Below are 21,783 nucleotides of genomic sequence, written 5' to 3' on the forward strand. Positions count from 1 at the left end.
ATCCACATTTCCAGAGTTCTCTCTCTGAAAGAACCTTAAATAATAGAGTGCAGACAATTTATTGGTTTGTTTACGGCCGATATCGTTATCAGCGTTGACGAATGCCAAAATGAAAACTTTTATTTCACAGACGAAACACAGCAGGAAAGATTGTTCTATTTATTTGGTCGCCTGTTTTATTTAAAGTTATTAAAAGTTTATGGTAAAACTGTTAAACATTTCTTTGTAATGCGAGTTTGATTATATCTTCGGAATTAATTTCTTTATTTAATTAAATTTCATTAGTATAGCAAATTATGCACATTATCTCAAGGCACTTTACATCGTAAGGTCGAGATCTAACAATTTTTTTATGGAGAAACCCAACAGTTCCCAAAACACTTATACAACCGTGGAGAGAAAAATATCATTGCCAATTATTTTTTTAATATATACCAGGCAAAATATAAGCTTCAGCTTTTTTTATTACCTATTATCGGTATCAGCATTAGCCCGAAAAAGCCTGTATCCATCGGGCTCTACTAATCCTTATGAGCCAAGTGGTGAAAAAAAGCAACTAATTTAGATGATAATGATTATTTTTACTGTTGCGAGGAGCAGTTTGGCTCCTTGCGTCTATGTTGATGTCTGCATGCAGAAACTCCTGGAAGAACTAAAGAGGTGAAAATACTGATTTCAATGTAATTATCCCAGTGTGGTGTGCAGCCCAGCGGTTTATCATTTTTTGTTTTTCTGCGCTATCGAGGATTCCTTTCTGCTTCCAAATGCAATTTAAGTCTTAGCGAGGCTTTGTGAGCCATCGTTACTGCCGCTACACTCTGCTGTCATTGTTTGTCTGGGCAACAAACTGTAAAACAGCATTTTTCTGGCGCGCCACGAAAACTCGGTTTGTGTGAGAACAAAAAACAAAGAAAGAAGAATCCTGCCACAGAGGGAGAGTGAAAGAGAGGGAGAGAGAGGGAGAGAGAGAGGGAGAGAGAAAGAGGGAGAGAGAGAGGGAGAGAGAGAGGTAGAGCGGCTGTCAGAAAGTGAGGATGAGTGATGAGAGGTGCAAGACGAGAATGGAGGGGACTGTCGTTTGTTAGCTCTGACAGCTCTGTTACACGCTGCTCATGAGGGACCAACAGGGAACAGACTGAGAGATACATGAGTGTGTGTGTGTGTGTGTGTGTGTGTGTGTGTGTGTGTGTGTGTGTGTGTGTGTGTGTGGGAAAAGCAAAGAAAGAAAGATGACATACAGTAGAAAGACAGACGGTGAGAGAGAGAGAGAGAGAGAGAGAGAGAGAGAGAGAGAGAGAGAGAGAGAGAGAGAGATGGAGGGGAAGCCAGAGAAACGAGGGAAACTGATGTAAGCGGTAGTTTTCAGCTCCACGCTGCTTTAGTGGCAGGTGGTAGCTGTAGCGACGGCAGATGGACGAACACACACACACACACACACACACACACACACACACACACACACACACACACACACACACACACACACACACACACACACACACACACACACACACACACTGTGTGCACACAACCGCACATTCCCATGCACAGACTCACCACGATCCTTACCTCTGTGGGAGAGGTTGCCGTTGCTCTCTCTCTGGATGCTGTTGGGGGCCACGGGGCCTAACAGAGGCGTGCGTGTGGACGTTGACGTCTGACTGGTGCTGCGGAAGCTGGTCGTCTCCGTGCTCGTGGCGGCGGGGGTCCGAGCCTGCGCCGTCGACGTGGCTCTGGGTCTCTGAGGAGAGGCTGTTGTTGTCGGGCGTCTGGTCGAGGGCCTGTGCGTGGTGGTGGAGGTACCGGCGGTACTTGTTGTGGTGGGGGGAGTTGTGGAGGGTGTTGTCGTGGGGGTGGTGGTGGTGACAGTTGTGCTGGTTGTTGTGGCGCCCGTTGTCGTGGTCGTGGTGGGAGCTGTAGTCGGGGTTGTGGTTGGAACAGCTGTCGTGGTTGTTCTGGGTCGAACTGAGGAACAGGACAAAAGATTTGACTCACAGCTGACGAGCACATCATATATGTGATGGCGTCTTGCTGCCGGGCCGGGATGCAGTGCCCAGGTTCAAACACCGCAAGGCAGAAAACTATCCATAATAATCCAATATTCACTGGGATGACAAAGTGCAAGGTGCAGTAGTGTTGCCCACAACCAACCAATGGAACTGCTCAGAATAAATGGTCAAACTAGCCAAGATTTGGACAAAACATACAACAGTAAGTAACTAATTGGATGTCACCTCATTTTGCCTGATCTGCAGATCCACTGACTGATGGTGGCCTAAATACATCATCTACCTTTACCTCACCTGTCCAATCACAAGGTACAACACATTGTGCATTAAGGAGAACTCCTTCAGTAATGTGGTGGCTGTGTTGGGAGAACATGGGGACAGGCTGAGTGGTGAAATAAGGTCGGAGGAATGACGACGGTGGACTGGAAACACGGGTAAGCTCAGGGAATCCCTGACCCACTTCACATGACAGTGACACTTTTAAACACAGGTATCAAATCCACTGAAGGAATCGGCTTTTCAATCCATTATAATCTATTTAAATAGATTAAGGGGCAATGTTCAGGGCCGATACCGGGAAATACTGGATTCAGATAAAAGCGTCAATCGTGAAAATGCTTTTTTATTAAGATGTGGGTTTTAATAGTCAAACTGGATTTTGTATTATATAAATACATGGTTTATTCTACATATTTGACTGACAGGTTATTACCTTATCTTAAATGTTAAACTTCAGGGCTTGAGTTTGAGCTCATGTCTGAATATGGGAGGCAACAACTCTATTGCTGAACCAACAAAGAAATGAACTCAAACAGAACCTGTCAGCACTTGTGCAATGTTCCCAGACCTTCACCCACATATAAGAAACCCTCTGATATACTGAATAGTTTAAAGCAGAACATTTATTTATAGATTTCTATTAATACTTAATACTTGAGGTGGAGCGATTTTAGCAGAGTTGAGGGTGAAGCTCCACTTTAAAAATCCTTATGGTCCGACACTCTGAGACAGACTTCATGCCTCGTCAGGTTCCTTCAATCAGCTCCCTGTTAGTGGGATTGACTGGTTCCCAGTGTGATCCACTCACCTACAGCACAGCGCCTCATGTCCGGCCCCAGCTCCATTCCTTCAGGACAGGCACAGGTGTACTTGGGGGAGTGGTCCGTGATCTGAGGGGCCTTCAGGCAGAGGTACTCACAGCCACCGTTGGGTAGACTGCCCATGTTACAGGTGTCGGGAGCTGGAGGGACGAGAGCAGGAACAGAGCAGAGGAAGAGGAGTGAAGGGAAAACGTGAGCACAGAGGTTTAGTTGTACTATAGATGGAATAGTTTGGAAGAACTGAGCAGCAGTTTTGGTTACGGTAATAATCAAAGGCGTCAATGCAATAGTGAACTTTGTCTAACAAACGGCAAAACTGGCACCGATGTGAAAAAAGGTTGATGGGGAAACCACAAAGAAAACTGGAAGCTCCTGTACAAAAGAACCCAAACTGTATTCAGACATGACAAATGGCTCTGGACCTTCTCCAGACTGTGGATTCCACATATGACGAATGCAGTCAGTGATTCGTCCAGATTAGAAAGCGTCCACAACATTCAGGTGAGCGGTGGCACCCGGGTGGAGCTTGCAAGAGGAAGTTCAAAATGTAAACGCAGCGTTTTTTTGTTTACAGCACATTGAAACCTCGGTCGGACCCAAAGCTCTCAAATCTCGTTTTCTTTCCATGTCGATGTCTTCGTGTAAGAGCACAGGGTCTAGAACCTCTTAAGCCCAGGAGCAAACACTTGTACACTACTTCCTACCTAATAACTGTTTTGTGCAACATGCAGCAAAGCAACATAAAATCGAAACTTAAACTTTCACAGTGTTTTATTTAGGGAGCTGTATTCGTTCCAGAGGCTATTTTCTGGTCCAATGAAGAAATGCTCGGGTTAAGACAAGGGTCTCTAAACTTTTCTCCTCTAATCTCTCCACTCAAATGAAAAATTTACATGTTTTTTTCCCAGCTGCAGACTCTTGAGTGGTGCAAAAACATTGCTCCTCTTTGCCATGTGCGGAATGCACCAGAATTAGGTCAGGTCGCGGTCGATTCTGCCTCTTGATTGGGGGCGAAGCGACACATCAGAGGAACCAGCAGCCATCAGGGGAGGAAGCTGCATAGCTCACGACGCACAGAGAGTTTTGAATAATCTGGGAATACACGCGTGCTCCAGTACAGTATCTCTGCGTAATGAGCACGGTACAGTAATATGAACGGTCTCAATGAAATTCTTAGACGCTGCACATATACCTGCTTTCCATATTAATGAGGAATGAGGCTCTTTGGGAATGTCATGACCCAATCTGACGAAACATTTAAATTCCACAGTGGTGGAAGAAAAAGTGGGAACAGGAAAGTGAAGAGAAAGAGAAAAGGAGGCAACAGGGAAAAGGACAGAGGAAAAAACTGATTGTTCTTAAGTTGCAACAGCTGCAGCGTCCCGTCCTCTCATTCTGCTCCGCACCGCCTCCCGTAGGTGCAGAGAAAGAACAAAAGCAGGGAACGTCGGCTTCAAAGAACAACTGCGCACGGATAAAAAAAAATACAGAGATAAATAATAAAAGAGGCACAACAAAGAGAGTCAGGAGGAGCGGGTCTTTTTATGACGTGTGTCAAAAAAAATTAACACATGTTGATCGGGGTTAAAGGAAGATACACGAGCCGTCACCTTCTGCTGTGCGGTTCCAGATTTTCTTGGATTAATATACAGTACATAATAAACATATATGAAAAGTGAGAGAGAAGAATATAAAGATTTGTAAATGAAATGGAAGAGAGGAGGCTCATCTTGTAAACTGCCTCAGTCAAGGTCACGTTTGATCAAATCTTCATTTAGCCGACTTAGGCCCGGTTGTTTCATAACTCGCTCTCACTGGCATTTTGGAGAAAACGTGCTGAATTCTGTGATATTTCTCTCTGAGCAGAAGTCTTGATTTATTGATGAGGGAACGTAATTAGCTCCCCACTGGCACTCAGACAAGACTGCTCTGAGCGAGGGGAGAAAACAAAGCATGAAAACATACTCACGGAAACAAATTGCTAGAACACACTGCCAAACACACAGAAGTGCACACACACACACACACACACACACACACACACACACACACACACACACACACAGAGAGAGACGCCAACTCCTGCACACACACGCATGGAGAGATGCACACACCTAGGCATGCAACCATCACTATAACAAATAATAAACACATCAGTTGACAGGCCAGCCACATATCAGTTTGAACACACAGTTCATTGTGTATGAAGGCTTTGAAAATTGATTTTTCTGAACATAAAATATTCAGGGTTTTGTTAGGAGGGAGTGAAACATAGAGGAATCACATGTTGTACTTCCCAGGATGTTTGGGTCTGTACGAACTATTGACATTATACTCGGACGGGCAACACTGGGCAAATATTTACTATAAAACTATTTTCAGTAATGCCGTGGTTGCTTCATCTCTTTCTACACTGCCCTAGAACTAAAATGTTTATGTCATATCTTAAGAATCACTTTTATTTGATGTTTATTCAGTGGGAGACGTACAGCGTCTCCAACAGAGTTAACTCAATCTATGGCGATAACGTGGGTGCACACGTTTCTCTCTCACGTGCGAGAGACACTATTGATATGGCTGAAACTATTTGTAGTATTTTTATTGTATTACCTGCATCATTTGTTTAATCGTAAAGCGAACAATTTAAATGAAGTTGTTGTTATTGGTTCCTTGTCTTACCTTTGGGCTGCCTCTGTTCATGAAACACCACGAGGTCCAGGGGGTTGTTGAGGTGCTCCGCCACCTTGGCGACATCATGTCCCGTCAGTCGGTTGGCGCTGTAAATCGCCTCATCCTCCAAGTCTGTCCAGTAAATACGATCCTGCATAGAAAGAGAACAAAGAAAAAGTACATGTCACTGAGTGTTGAACCCTAAAGGCTTTGACACACCAGGCAGGTGACGAATAAACAAATGAAAATGAATTTGCAGCGGCTCATTCTTCAGTATAATCCAGAGATGATGAGCTTGTTCTAGTGAAACTACTTTAGTCTACAGAGATTCCTTACTTCCTTTATTCACTGTGCAAACGCTCCTTCTGAAAAAAGTGTAATATTCATCTTCTGTGTGAAAGAACCCGTGACAAAAAAAGAGGAAAAATAAAGCATCATCTCATCGTTCCACAAAGATTCACATCTGTCAGGCTCAGTAAAAAGACTTCAGACACAATAAAATAAAATAAAAAGACTTAATGTGACTTGTGCCGTCGCAAGAACTTAAGCTGTTTCATTTATCTTCTTTATTTATTAATAATTTCTGTCGATAAAACAAAACCCCAAAATATTCAGTTCATCAGCACATGAGGAAGAAGAAAAGGATCAAATGATTCACTGGAGAAGCTGGAAACACACAATGTTTGGTAGTTTCCCTGATTTCTTCTCAGTCATGACTAAAAAGAGGAAGAGCAGAGCATCGTCTGAAACAAGTTGGCTCCAGAAGATTGAAGATTGTTGCAGAAATAGCTTATAAATAAATTTGTGGTTAAACGCAAAATATTTAGTTCTTGTTATAGTGAGAAAAAGTTTGTTTCCTCATGTCTGATCATGAATTTATTGTAATTCAGACTCATGTCTTTTACTTCTGTCATGTAACCATATCCCAAGTGAACATTTAGCATCATCTGCATAGAGCTGCAATGCATTTAAATAGAATAAATTACATTTAGTCTGTAAATATGTTAAACAGCAATTGTCCAAGGAAACTGTTCTGGGGAATTCTGCATAAAGATTTTTTTTTAGAGATGAAAGGATTCCAGTAAAAATATTCTGCAGTGTGTTGCAGAGATATATGCACATCCTAACAATGAATGTTTAATTAAATTAACATGCACTTAAATGCACCAGCTTTGTTTTTAATGCAGGGTCCTGTTACTGGAAAAACACTGCCTCCGCGTGTTTAGTCACATTTAGATTTAAGTCATCGCTGCTTAAAATCAACCATAGAGATATTGTTATTGAGATATTGCTCTGACTATCAATGCACTTTCTTTTTCATGTCCATATGTTGGACGTACATCACTCTCTGAGTTTATCTATCATTTATCATGATTCATATGTTATGGCCAGTGGAGGCTGATTTACTGGTTCATGTCAAGAAAGGTCAAGGTCAAGAAAAATGCATACTCTACTTCTGCAGAAGCTGAATACTGTTTGTATGTCCTTTGTACATGTAAGGAAAGAAAGTATCTCTCACGTGTGATTGATATTTCCCCAGAGAGCTACATGAACTCTGCACATTTCACTGTCTCGTAAAATTTCTTGTTGAATGAATACTGAGAGTAAACCTTGACCCAGCGCTGCAGTGAAGTGTCTAAACTGAGAATTATCATCTCTGATGTCTGACTAGTGTTCTCCTGAAAGTCTGAAATAAGGTGCGAACAAAGATTGATGTCTTACATTGTTTATATTTGATCAGGTTAGTTCACACTGTCATTTAGGGAGCGGACATCAACCTCACTTCCATTTTAGCACCAACAAAATGAACGTCCTCGTCGTTCAAACACGTCATCGGAGGTGAAGACTACAGGCAGTCCTGTCGTTTTCATCTTCTAATTTTTGATGCTGTCCCAACCTCCTGCGATTGGTCAGAAAGTCGGACCTATTAAAAATATATTTTGATGCTGCAGACGAGCAGAGCCGTGGGTCAGTTTGACTCGGACCTCACCTCAGACTAAATATGGCTCCGGGGGTCACAGGCTCCTTTTACAATTTTAGGTTTCGACTGAAAGGTCTGAAGGTCTGAACCAAACAAGGTGGATGTGAAAGCTCCCTCAGAAAATATGTCTTCAACATTTCATTACAGAACTCTGACCATCAGGTGATATCATAGTGATGCCAAACACTACCGATGGAAGACACTGGTATCATGTGGTATATATATATTAGGACTTTGAGCTGCTGGTGTATGATTATAAATACCTGGTAGATATTAAAAAGGCTTTTTTTGTACAGTAAATAAAATAATTTAAAGGACTTGTTCTTCCATTAGCTGCTTTTCTTTCACCTGGAAATAAATGGATAAGCTCTGCAGGCTCAAACCTGTGAGGTTTCTCTCTCGTCTTTCACCTCTGACTCTTTGTCCATTCATTTTCCTCCCTCTCACACCTCTTCACATCCTCTTTGGTGATACTACAGGACGACAGGATACAAGCGCAGGGTTTCCAAGGCAACTGCAGACTGCTCCTCTTACACAGACACACTTCAATTAAGAAAATCACAGAAAATTATAGCGAAAAAAGAAAACGCAGAGACGATGAGCTCACAGGCGCGTTACAGACAAATGATGAACAGAGAGTGGGACTGCCGAAAGGCTTCAGCAGGTTATGGTGGCTCCTGTTTGTATTTTTATCATTCAGCTGTGACTGTGTTTACAGTTTCATCCTCTCCATAAAAGGTCGAGGACCTGCAGGGGTCCGACCACAGATTTGTCTTGTGTGTGCGCGTGTCTCAGTCATAGCTATAATCCCTGTTCTCCGTTTATGCTGAGTTATCTGCGGATTTAACCTTTCTCTCACCTTCTCCTTTTCCATCTTTCTCTGAGCTCCCTATCGCTCCGTCCCCCCCCGCATCTCAGATTCAGATAACCTTTACTCATCTGACAGCAGCGCTGAAACAATGAAAGACAAATATCATCCACGGCGATAAACCAATACTGAAATCTATCATTCCATCTCCGCCTTTGCCTTCTTTCTCTCCGCAGATGTCTCTCTCCGTCTCTCCGTCAGCCTCCACTTCTGTTTTTCCTCTTTTGACTTCTCCTCTGTCAGTCGCTGCATCTGTCGCTTCTCCGTCACCTTGAAAGCTTCAAAAGGCGACGAAGACCCGAGCAGGTCGACGCTCTTCATCGCTGGATCAAGGTGAATCCTTCAGGTGTCGGAGCACGGACACAAGAACAATCTCCCCTGAACACATCACTTCGGTCGGAGCTGTCCGACTCTGGTTGTCATGGGGATGAGAGTAAATGGATGCTGGAGTGTTTTTAATGTCGTGGGGAGAACAGCCCTTGATGATTTTTGTCATGATTCCGTCCCAGAACAACAAATGCTCGTCAGCCTGATGAGCTTTTGGTGCCTCCTGCCTTCTTGAGAGGAACAAATGAAAAGCTCAGACAAAGCCGACCCTCTCAACTTCTGAAGCCTTTGATTCTGTTTTCGGTTTGATATGTGTTCTTTTGTTGCATCAACCCAAGTTGTGAAATATTAACGTGGGCTTGGTGTTAAATCTGTGGCTTTAGGAGATGTTTTCTGTTAATCTCTGCTAAGCTTCAACAGAGTATTAAAGTCTTTTCCACATGCATGGTTCACCCACACAGGTATTTCCACCCGATTAGACCTCTGCCCTGGACCGTGGGTGTGGGTGGTCACACAAGCGCAAGTCAATCGAAATTGATTGAACTCGAGAGCCGTTTTCAGACATGAAAATATCCAGAAAATTGGATCCAGACATTTTCCGGAGGTTTTCCTTTTACATATGAAGAACGCAACGGGAGATTATTCAAGTGAGACGCGATCAAAGCAACAGGAAAAGGTTTGAACCATTCAGGCAGGACATGACGTTTAAATTCTCCCGCCGTTGAGATCAGGTGTTTTTCTTTACAGCACATCGACACCGGCATCAGTCTTCATCGCCAAAAGCTCTCGAATCTTGTTGCCTTTCCAAGTTGACATCTTCATCAGTGTCTTCTATGAGTATGGCCGCTCTTCTTCATCAAGAGAAATTTGTATTCTTACTGTTTCCCATCAACGTCATCATTTCAGGACGTTTTCTGCTGTTTTCTCACATGGAAAATGTCTGAAAGCAGCTTATGTGAGATTTGAGCTTGAGAATGTGTTTTATTCTGTGAGCACCAGGAACCTTTTTAGGAGAGAATATTTCTTTATAACATCAATATGACCTGTTAACATCAAATCCATTCAGACAATTTTGCTTGACTGAAGGCAAATCTGACCATACGTAGTTGGAGCTGTGTGGATGCAGGGGACTTTAAAGCCTAAGTCCTCCTACAGCTCAGCAGCTCATGGCAAGAGGACAAACATCCTTTTTATATTTTTTCTTCCTGATCGTATTTTATGTCTTTCAATCACCATCCTCCTCTTGGCTTCTTCCTCCCAAACACATCTCATCTTCTCTTCTATCCCCTCGGGTCAAACAAAGAGGGGATAAAAACAATGCAGTGATACTGAAGCTGAAGAAAGAGAAAACATTACTCTCTGGATGTCTGTGCGATCTACATTTCCTCAGGGCTTGAATTACTTGGCAGGGGGCGAGGACACCGACTGGAAGGGTTTGCATGTGTGTGTTTGATGGTGGCGTGTTCAGACTTTGATGTACAATAGAAACCCTGGGTTGAGTAATACTCTGTGAGATGAAGGTACATGCTCATAGGAGCTGGTAAATTAGGATTTTTTTAAATTATGAATGTTACTTAATACACACAGTTGGTCCACATTTTGATCAAATACTCAAATTTCAGAAAAAGAAATTGCTTTTTACATTTTTGACGAAAAAACCCCATCAATTACCAAAATAGTTTTATGATTATTCATTTGTTTATCAACTAATCAACCAATCGAACGCTCAAATTAGATTTGCTCCATGAAGCAGGGCAATATGAAAACCTTTCTTTTACAGAATGGACATCGCAGAGATGAACGTTAAAGAAAATTACGTTTATTTCCGTAAGTCAAATTCTACATATTCGGTTGTATTTGCGTTTTGTTTTTATTCATAGATATTTATAATAAAGTTTATGGTTGAACTGTCAAATATCAATTACATTTCTTTGTCCTAAGGTTTTGATAACGACATCTTAGGATTCAGTGCCATTTTTGAAAATATATAACGGACGATATTTTGTTATCAAAAAGGTTTTACTCCCTAATATCAGTCGGCATTGGCCCCCAGAAATAAATAATCCAAACCTCCTCAAAGATAAATTCCAACATGAATTTGTTACATATGAACTGCTGAGAAGGATCAACTGGAAATCTGTACAGCCATCCATAGCATGCTTTTGTTCTTTTGTTGCAAATCTAATAAATAAATAAATAAAATGATCTTTTCAACATCTTCAGTTCAATAACTGCTGATCTGATGTAAAGTATGATGTAGAGTCATCCACAACACAAGCTAACTGAGCCTTGTAACCAGTTCTACTGAGGCCAAAGAGGCCAAAACGCTCCCTTGAAGCTAATTTCCCAGATATGACACAAACAAAATGAAAGGAACAAGAAAAGGCTTCAGTTCACATCTCAGAAGAATGAAACCTGATCGGTGTGGTGGGAGCAGGACTAACCGCTGAGCTGGTAAAGGCTTTTTAATTTGTTCTGTATCATAACCAGAGGAACAAAGACCAGAGGAGCCATTAATCTCCAGGGATGAACTTTCACTGCTGCCCCGAAACACTGGTTTTATTCATCTGTTTTCACACACACACACACACACACACACACACACACACACACACACACACACACACACACACACACACACACACACACACACACACACACACACACACACACACACACACACACACACACACACACACAGCTGGACATGATGGATGTCCCCTCTTCCCTTTGCTCCTCATCATCACAGTGTGTGTGTGGAGCTGATCACACTTCACCTCCCTCTCTCCTCCCTTCATCCTCGCTCTCCCCTGCCTCTCTTTTCCACACCATCTGCACTTGATGGGCTCTAACAGACTGACTCACTCATGCCTCAATAAATACACCCAAATTAGTTTCATTGATTGCGGTGCTCTACTGTGACTCTTTGAGAAGATCATTCTCTGGGTTCTTCCTGCTGCTGCTGCGCTTTAAAAAAAACCTCCACGTCTTGGTCAATGTTCCTGCGCGGACTCATCTCTGTTACTCAATGTTTTAATCTTCCACCCTTAAGGACACTCTGTCAAGACCAGTATGTGCTTCAAACAGAAACAAGCGACAGTACAAGTGACTCTTACACTTGCTTTTCATTTAGGCGTCCATCATATCAGGTCAGAGCCGCGCTGCTCTTCTACAGAGTCAAGGTCTATTTTCTCTGTGTACGATTTACAACAAAATAGACAGTGAAAATGATCTTTCTCCACAGTTTCTATCCGCCTGTCGAATATGTCACGAACAAAATATTTTCAACATTTCCTGTACCCGTATCAAAGTAAAAGCACTCGTGCGTTTTGTTGACTGAACCCCTTCTTTTTTCTAGATTTGGGTTGTTTGATTGTTACTGACGTGAAACTGGAAAAAGACAAATATCTTTGTGCCGCTCTAGAACACGCTGACAAAGTCATTGTGCCTCGTCTCACACTTGTGTCTGCAGGGGGCGCTGTTGCTCAGTGAAAGTTACATATAGTGTTGCTTTAATCTCCCCTACCTCAAAGACAGTGAGGGCGAACGGGTGTCCCAGGTGCTGAAGGGAGGACAGCAGGACCTTGCGGTTGTCTCCGTTCAGGTCCACACTGGACAGCAGGTGGAGCTTGGAGTCCACCCAGTACAGACGCCTGTTGGACAAGTCTGCGAAGGTGGGGAGGAGGGGAGGACCGAAACCAAGGAGGAGAACAAAATGAAAGAAAGAAAGAAAGAAAGGGAGACGAATAGAGAGAGAGAGGTCATTCCAAGAGAAAAGGCCTCGGGTGAGAAGTGTATGAATGTAATGGCCCAGCAGCTACACCATCAATCTTCTTTGACATGACAGCTCAGACCTTGCGCTGAGAAAACACAGATGTGATTGTGATATTGCCGGTTGACTTCTTTGCTGGGGGAAAAAAAAATATATATATATATGTGCCCTTGAGCAAATTGATTAGTCTTGCTGGACTTTATTCTAAAGGGTAAAGTCTCCAATGCTGTTTACATTTCGGACAACTGCGCCGTTGCTATGGGCCACAGAGGCGTGTGGTGCTGGGATTAGCTTGAAAATGCAGATTCCATTGTATTTGACAGAAAAGGACACAATCCCAGTATGACTTTGCTTTTTTGAAGTTCTAAGGATCATAGGTGTCGATGTTTATTTGATCTCAAAATCAATAAAAATGTGGATTTTAGACTCGTTACAACTTCCACTTCAGGCACTTTAACTTAGAAATCGTCAACAGTGTCTCAAATAGAATAAAGATCCTGACTTTCCTTTATAAAGCTTGGATTTGACCACATGCTACGGGCCAGTCAGCTGAGCCCACTGACAAGGTGCTGATCTAAAACAAGGCCGAAGAGAAACCAAGAAACCACCGAGCACTTTTTCATTCAGAACTTTCCCTCCGGCCTCAGACAATCATCCGCTCTGTTCAAAATCAATGTGCAAGGGAAAAATAATTCACCCCCTTTCTCCCGCAGCATTATAGTGCAACTCTTTGCCAAGTCTCTCGTTTCGCCTTACTCAAAAAATAATTTGTTTTCATACAGATGCAGCGACACCTCAATTCCACAGAGTGTGGCGACCGCGTGCGTCTCCTTCTCCCGCAGGCGAAGGGCCGCTGAGAGAAATTGGCCGGGGCCGCGGAGGGAGTTGAATGGGATGATGGGAGGTATCGATGGCACACGGCGTCTGGCTTATTAATTCGGCGGCCCGTGTTCGCTGGCTTGATTGATGAGAGCCAGACACAAACTGAGCTATAACAATAAGAACTACTCAGAGGTTGCTGCAACCCTCGACTGTTTTCTACTCTCCACTCTCGTTGTTTGTCTCTTTCTGCCTCTCTCCCTCTCTCCGTCCCTTTTTTCCTTGTGCTGAATTTCTCTCTCCCTTCAAAAGCACTGTAACCTGGATTTTTTTAATATTGTAGATTTGTATCTGCCATATTCCAAGAGATTTTTATTTTCCTTACCCAGGGTGATTCCGTTGGGCCACTCGATGTGTTCAGACACCAAAACCTGTCGGTCCACTCCATTCATCCCAGCCTTCTCAATTTTGGCCTGACCTCCCCAGTCTGACCAGTACATAAACCTGTGAGGAGATGTGCCGACAAGTTAGTGATTGACAGGATGAATTCACACAACGTCCCCGTTTGTCTTTATCCTATTTTCTCTCAACAAATTCAACAATTTAACTTCTGAAGACTTCACGTTAAAAGCCAAACAGCGTGCCCTGTGAACTTGGACCCTTTCAAATGTGTGTGTATGTGTGACAAAAAGAAACCAATGAAAACCTGGGTTCATCGGTGTGTCCTTCATGCTCGTCTAGGTTTATAGCGTTAATGAGCCGAGACAAAGCTTGAATCCGCAAATAATTGTTAAACTGCTTAATCAAACTGATCGCTGCAGTACAAGGAATAGTTTTGTGATGGTGTAGTCAAAATGCTGGAGGGCAAAGTTTGTTCCTACGTAATAATGTTGTGCTTTTAGCCTATTTGGAGACAATAGACGTGTTAATATGGACAAAAAGATTCTGATATTAACCTGATAAAACCAATAGTCTGAATACGACTTCATGTAAACAGCATTTTCTAAATAACATATCCTGAATAAGATCATACTCCAAATAAGCAACAATACACATTATATAGACAATATATATGTTTTAATGTAATAACGTCCTATTGGAGTTTTCACAGCATTTTGCCGAATTTACCAACTGCTTGATGACACATGCCCTTGGTTCCAGTGTAAAGAAGTATATAAAGACAATCAAAAAGAATGTGGTAATCAGAATAAGGTCAGGTGTCTGAATATTGCTCTCAATGTAAATGTAGTCATTGACAGCCACACGCTTGTTCCACTTGCATCCTATCGCTCAGCCTCTTCCTCATCTTTAATCCCTCCACCCCCAAACTCACCCTTGGTGCGGATCCACCGCTATGGCCCGCGGCTCGCTCAGCTCGGTGGCTATCAGCACTTTCCTCTTCCTGCCGTCTCCCGTGGCAACGGAGATGCTCTTGTTGCCCGAGTCCGTCCAGTAGATGTTCTTGTGGACCCAGTCGACTGCGAGGCCCTCGGGGGACTGGAGCGAGTCGATGAGCGTCACCTGCTGCGACGAGTCACTGGCCTTGTTGATGTAAGCACTGGTGGACGGCAGAGGAGAGGTGTGTGAGTCAGTGTTATGGAAACGATGGAAAATCCAATAATTTGCAGAGCAGGCAGAAAAAGAAACCGGCAACAAATCCACAACAACAAAAAGTTGTACTCAGAAGAATCGCTGCTGTCTACTCTGGTTGTGTACTACATGGCTTTAATACCAAGTCGGACATGTTGGGTAATCTTTACTCAGGATGATGCTGTGTCAGGGGCAGCCAGACCTGACACCTCTATAACAACCTGAGCCCTCCCACCAGACAGCACCTCTCAGGGAGAATGAGTCTGTCTTCATCTATCAGCAGCTTACAAAACAACCTGCCTCTCTTTTTCCTTTTTGTCACTCTTCCAATCTGTGTGTGTCCGTCTTTTGGGTTTTTCAATTTCCTACATTTTCCTCACGCCTCTCACCGACTCTCTGTCCATTGATTCCTCTGTCCCTGTATTTTCTTTTCATTTTCCTCTGCTCCTTCAAGGCCTTCACTCGTCGCACATTTTCTGACATAGAACATTATAGTCTTGTTAGAAGGTTGGGAAACACAACGTCACAATTAACACCCCCGTCATGATGTGTTTGCAAAGAGCACACGGACGATGGAGAGAAGTGTGGATGGGAGGAGCAGCCTAACGGAGGAGGAGGCAGGTGGGATAGTTGGAGCGAGGGATGAGGTGGAGATGGATGAGCTGGAGACTTGGAAGCAGAATGTGTTGTTAATTAGTGTTTGACTCTCCAGACGTCTTCATGGGGTAAAAGTTAACCTGCTGCTGCTGCTGCTTTGTGATGGATAATGCGAGGTTTCTCTTTCGTGTCTCAGGGTTTAAAACATGGATCCAACACCTGTCTCTCAGTCCGGGGGCAAATTAAAACGAGGGAGGCCAAGTGGACTTGGATGAAATCCCTCATGTTCCTCATGCAGCAGCGCTCCATGTAAGCCGGGATAAAAAGTTATGTTTCTGTTAGAATTGGGGAAACCTTTGGGATCCTTTGAGTTCATGCTTGCTTGTGTGTGTTATGCTTTGCCCACACTTTGTACTCTTTTAGTATGTGGTGTTGGTCAGGTGTGACCTCCACCTCATTGTTGTCCTCCGAGTATTTAAAGGGGAATTACGGTATTTTTCCAGCAAAAACATTTGGAACTGGTTAAGTTGATCGTGTTTGCCGGCAGCCGCGACACGGCAGCAGTGGCTATGATGCTATCTTATTAGGGTCCAGGTTGTAAAATACCAGAACTGGCCTGAAAACCACTACAGTGCCAGAACATGGTTTTGACTCGTGGTGCTCAAGCTTTGGACAAACCTTGTCTGATCCCAGCTTGTATTGTGGAAGACTTGTTTTTGTGCCTCGCTGTCTGTATCCTGATCATTGTTTTGTTTTTTTACATCTGCTCTTTCCAGTTACCTGTCACGCTCTGACAGCTCCTCAGCCACACTCTGATCTGAACCCCAGACTCCCCCTTTCCCCCCCCTTCACCTCGGCGTGATGGCTTCCCTTGTTACTGGTCAGCCTCCCCTCCCACAGAACATTTATTCCCTGTGTTTAAATACTTAAATCCATCCTGTTTCAGTGGTTGTGTTCAGCACTTTGAGTCCAGCTGATTGGCCAATCCTAGAAATTCCCACAAAATCAGCCAAACACCGTGAAAACAAATATTTTAACAAACTTTTACAAAGCCTGGAGAACATATTCTAGCTGATATATCATGCATAGGTAATTGACTTCCAATATTTGACTGTACTGCCACATTTTTTCACAGACTTTTTACTCACTACAGTTAAAATGTGTACACAGACGGGGATGAACAGGTTGGAGGATGAACGGAGGGGTAGGACTGCAATGAGGAATAGGACAGAGAGAGATGAGTCCAATACAGCGAGCAGATTGCATCTTTAATTGGCTGTATTAATGTTTGCAACAGACATCTCCATCATGGGGGGGAAGATAACAAGTCATCGACCCGTAGCATGCTAATCACTCTGAATTAGCCTGAAAAAAGAAAACGTCACGGTCGGGGGCCAATGAGGAAAGATCGCCATTAAGTAAACAGCTAATTCCATGTGATAAAACGTATTTGTACCACAGGGATAACTACCTCTGTGGAGAGTAAGACGTCTGAGCAGGAGGTGGGATCGATCATTTAGATAAAACTAAAACAACTGCAATCAAAGGAAACAGCAAAGAATTCCGGAAATGAAGAAACAAAGTGTTTGGACTTTCTCTCTAATTGGGGTAAAGCAACTTTGAACCTAACCCCAACACGAAAAACATGCAACAAAAAACACTTGGTTCACTTTTATACTTAAATAAAAGAAAGTTTGTTTTTAAAGGATGAAATGAAGAAAATAAAATGAGGCAAAAACAACCAAAGTAGATTAAACTGGACAATTTGAGCCACAAGTGTTTGTGTGTTTATTTGCTGTTTTCAAAGTAGACTTTATCGTGACGTATTAGACCATCTGTCCTCGCTCTGTCACGAGAACCTTGAATGTGTGTTGGAGTATGTGCATGTGTGTGTTAATGTGTGTGTACATGTAGATGAGTAATGGTGGTGATTATTGAAGCAGTGAAATTAAAGGGAGCATATGGCTCGGCTGAGATGATAGAGGACCCCTCCCACTACCTGCCAGCCGCCAGGGTGACACACGCACACACATACACACTGTGAATGAACTTGCATGTGTGCACACGTGTTTGCGAAGGACGTACAGCTCCACCTTTACTGTCAGACGGGTGACAGAGCCCTGCAGGTGTGATTGACACTCTCTCTCTCTCTCTCTCTCTCTCTCTCTCTCTCTCTCTCTCTCTCTCTCTCTCTCTCTCTCTCTCTCTCTCACACGCACACCGACAGACACACCCACAGACACACACACACACCATGTGGGACTGACACGCCACCAGAAGGTGTGCCAAGTTGCAGCAGACAAGATGGATGGATGCGGGAGAAAGAGAATGACAGAAGGACGAGGAAAGAGTGTTATCTAAACTCCTGAAGTCCCGACTCTGTGCTCCACCATTCATGCTTTTTATGGGCAGCACAAATCATACGTACTGTACTCCCAGTGTGTGTGTGTGTGTGTGTGTGTGTGTGTGTGTGTGTGTGTGTGTGTGTGTGTGTACCTGTATATTTTACGATGATATAAATCACACCAGAACATCTTGTTGGTGGAAACGTCTACATCCAGGGCCACGGCGTTTTTCAGCGTGGGAACCACTTGTGTGTATTCGCTCTTCAGCAGGTCGATGCGGCGGATCTCGTGGCGGTTGGTGAACATGAGGTACGGACTCTTCCCTGATGGAGAAGGAAAAGACATTAATGTCACAATAATGTATAAGGACTTCTCCTGAAGAACATTCTCCGCCATTTATTTATGACTTGACATTGGCGAGATTGGACAGGGAGGCTGCGGAGCTCAGGGGGAAGGTGGAGACCCTTCATGACCATTATTGTGACGCCAATCGAGGACATTAATCATTCTCAGCCCACTTCCTACTAGACATGGGTCATTACACTGTCAATCATAAATATAACAGTGGACATGTGACAAGGAAACAACAGCTGATCTTGACAATGACCCACAAATTGTGCCACACATCTAAAAACCTGTGTCATGTCTGTTAGTGTCGACAGACGTCCTGACATCTTCAGGCTGCCGCTCACCATCAGTACAATTTGATGCCATCATCTTCTTGTGTGTTACAAGCTTGACAAGAGGTGAATATTGTCAACATTGCAGATTTGATATAAATGTTTTTAAGAACTTCTTTGAATAATTTCACATCCCTACTGTTAAACAGTAAAATGATAAAAAGACTTAACCACTTTCTTTTGGAATACTCAAAGTGCTTTAGAGTCCAAGTCCCACTCACATTCATGCAGAGCTTCTATACGCACACATATGATTCAGTGTCTTTCCCAGGGACAGATCGGCAGGGACTGAGACGGGATTCGAACCACCGACCTTCCACTCTTACTCTTGAGCCACAGCCACTGATATTTGCTGAGATCCACTATCCAACAAATATGAAATCCTGTTTAAGTGACTTTAGAATTAAACACCCATTTTAGTTTGTCTGTTTACAGTTTGCACTCTTAAAGGCTGTAAATCCATCAGCATGTTCAAGTGCTTTTCCCATTTCAGTAGCACTGTTAACCACCTACACTCTTTTCTATTAAAATACTTAGGCTACTGGTGAGTGCAGAATCATGACAGTTACATAATGACGCAGACGCACACGCACAGACACACACAATAATGTTATGTACGGTATTCATAGTGGAAGGCAAAGAAAGAGTTTCATTGTACAGGACTGTATATATGACAATGAACGCTTTGACCTTGATGTGTGAGAGTGTCCTGCTGTAACAAAGCACGCACACGCACGCACACGCACACGCACACACACACACACACACACAGACACACATGGACAGGCACACACACGGACACACACACAATGCATGTGAATAAAGTATCCCAACAGCGAGAGATGACACACTACCATTCTATTTCCAGCCAACCCGTGTGTCAAAAGTGTATTTTTGTTCTCTGGTCCTCAGGTGCACACGGTGCGTGATGTTCGCTGGCACATCGGTTCACCTGCGGCACCATTTTTCAGCACGCTGAAGGTGAGCATGACTCCAGCGTTTGAATAATTCTCATGCAGCCGACAAGGTCAACTCCGTCTTTAGCGCTGTCATGATCTGCCCCTCAGTTCACCTCGGCCCCTGTCCCACTGCTCCGTGTTACACAGACACACACTATTCTGATATACACTATTAGTCAGGCTCTTTCTACCTACTGTCTATCAAACTGTACGTTCATGATTTATCTTTGAATTTGTTTTGTGCTGAATTTCTACCTGTTTCTTTCTTCATCTTTTTTGCTCTTTTTCTCAGCGATTCCCAACCAATCTCATTTTCCATCTCCTTTCCTTCATTTTCTGTCTCCTTCTTATCTGTCATGACACTCCTCACTCCCCACTGTCCAGTAAACCATGGCTTGTAAAACACACACACACACACACACATGCACATACACACAAACGCGCACAAACAGAACCACCAACCATGCCTCAATAGGTTTCCTCAGCCCAGGTTTACTATGGTCTACTGCACAGGGAGAAAATATTACATTTCTACTGCTGTTGGATTCAATCATTTTCCTCTGACTACTGGGTTTGTAACCATCATTTTCACCTGCTGAGAGAGAGAGAGAGAGAGAGAGAGAGAGAGAGAGAGAGAGAGAGAGAGAGAGAGAGAGAGATGCAGGATGCAGGTAGAGTCATAGAAATATGAAGAGTAAGAAGATGTAATTAAGGGAAGGAAGAAAAATACAGATGAAGTGACAGCGGTGGAAAGCAGGTCAGGTGGGCGGAGGAGGAGAGCGAGAGCGACAGGAAGAAAATAAGAAAAGTAAGTATAATAAGGACAGAGATGGATCCGGATCTCTTATCCTTCATCACTGTTGTCACCGCAATATGTCCTCCTCAAGGCGGAAAAAAATAAGTAAAGCTGAGTCGCTTTTTTTCTCCAGGCCACGGCATTAGAGATGTCATCAAAAAGTGCAATATTTTCTCCCCTTGATAGATCCCGGCAGAGCAACAGTCAGCCTTCTTAACAAAAACACGGCACCCTAGATATTTCTTAATACGCCGCTGCCAGTTTAGGGCCCGGCCCTGTTGGCTAATTAAGATAATGTGGTGAAAAGATAAATACGTGCTGGGGAGTTGCCGTCAGCCACTGCAGCGGCATTGATTTGATTTGCACAAAAGCAGCTGTTTATGTTGAGGAGATATGCAAAGTAAGAGGAGAAATCCACATAAAGAGGCAGAAAGGTCAGAAAATTAAGTGTGAAATTGTGCAGGCTGATGGGGAAGTTTAGCTGCAGCCGGTGTGAAGGTGCCCACACTGGAGCAGGTTGTTATAGGGGTGTTGTTCATGTCTGGAAGTCGACACACACGTCAGCTGTGCTTGTTACAGACCAGGCTATAGGATAATGAGTAGATGCTGCAGCGGGGAACAGCTTGTGTCCAAAAAGTCATCCTACTCACTGGCATTCCTCGTGACAAAGGACGTTATATAACACTTCATTATTTCTGTGGTGGAACGGCAGAGTCTCCGGCAGAAACAACTGCCTTTTCTTCTTCTAATAAAGATTGTGCAACTTTTGGTGCATCTGCATTTTGAAGGATTTGACAAGGAAAAGGTTGATAAGTCATTGACAGAACAGAAGGCAGATTGCAATTAGTATTTGTGTTCAGGATTTCTATTGGCAAAATTCCTACTGGTAGAGAAAATTAAACGTGATAAGCAGGTTCATTAACCTTCCTGTTGTCCTTGGGTTCAATTTGACCTGTTTTCAAATGCTTTTTGACAGCCTGAAAATAACATGGATGTTTTCTTACAACGTTCTTCAGAAATAAAATTACTGATTATTTATTTCACACAATTTTAGGATTTCAAAAATTGACAGCAAGTGTCATTATTCGCTTCCATTAACAAAATCGAAATGGTTTCAAAACAGGATCTTGTATTAGCTTTGACATATGTTCCATCTGCTCATAGTCAAAATAATTATGAATGTCTGCTTTTCTTAGCTAAAAGAAATGAGGTAATTCCATGTAAATTCCAAAAAGAAGGGTCAAATTTGCGGTAAGGACTTTGTTGACTG

General features: G+C 43.2%; 1 protein-coding gene across 9 annotated transcripts in view; it reads right to left on the reverse strand.

Moving 5' to 3' along the window:
• lrp8 (low density lipoprotein receptor-related protein 8, apolipoprotein e receptor) overlaps positions 1 to 21,783 on the reverse strand; it is a 169,236-nt gene that overhangs the window by 8,824 nt on the left and 138,629 nt on the right. For 6 of the 9 annotated variants that reach the window (XM_034582566.1, XM_034582565.1, XM_034582559.1 and 3 more), the window contains 7 exons: positions 18,230 to 18,401; positions 14,880 to 15,104; positions 13,932 to 14,050; positions 12,482 to 12,621; positions 5,789 to 5,930; positions 3,097 to 3,249; positions 1,558 to 1,965 (listed from right to left, as the gene is read on the reverse strand). In XM_034582566.1, the coding sequence (XP_034438457.1) occupies positions 1,558 to 1,965; positions 3,097 to 3,249; positions 5,789 to 5,930; positions 12,482 to 12,621; positions 13,932 to 14,050; positions 14,880 to 15,104; positions 18,230 to 18,401 (1,359 nt within the window). The remainder of the gene's footprint in view (positions 1 to 1,557; positions 1,966 to 3,096; positions 3,250 to 5,788; positions 5,931 to 12,481; positions 12,622 to 13,931; positions 14,051 to 14,879; positions 15,105 to 18,229; positions 18,402 to 21,783) is intronic. The other 3 variants (XM_034582567.1, XM_034582563.1, XM_034582561.1) reach the window with 1 other exon arrangement.

Source organism: Hippoglossus hippoglossus, chromosome 4 (assembly GCF_009819705.1).
Source record: "Hippoglossus hippoglossus isolate fHipHip1 chromosome 4, fHipHip1.pri, whole genome shotgun sequence".
NCBI classification, from domain to species: domain Eukaryota; kingdom Metazoa; phylum Chordata; class Actinopteri; order Pleuronectiformes; family Pleuronectidae; genus Hippoglossus; species Hippoglossus hippoglossus.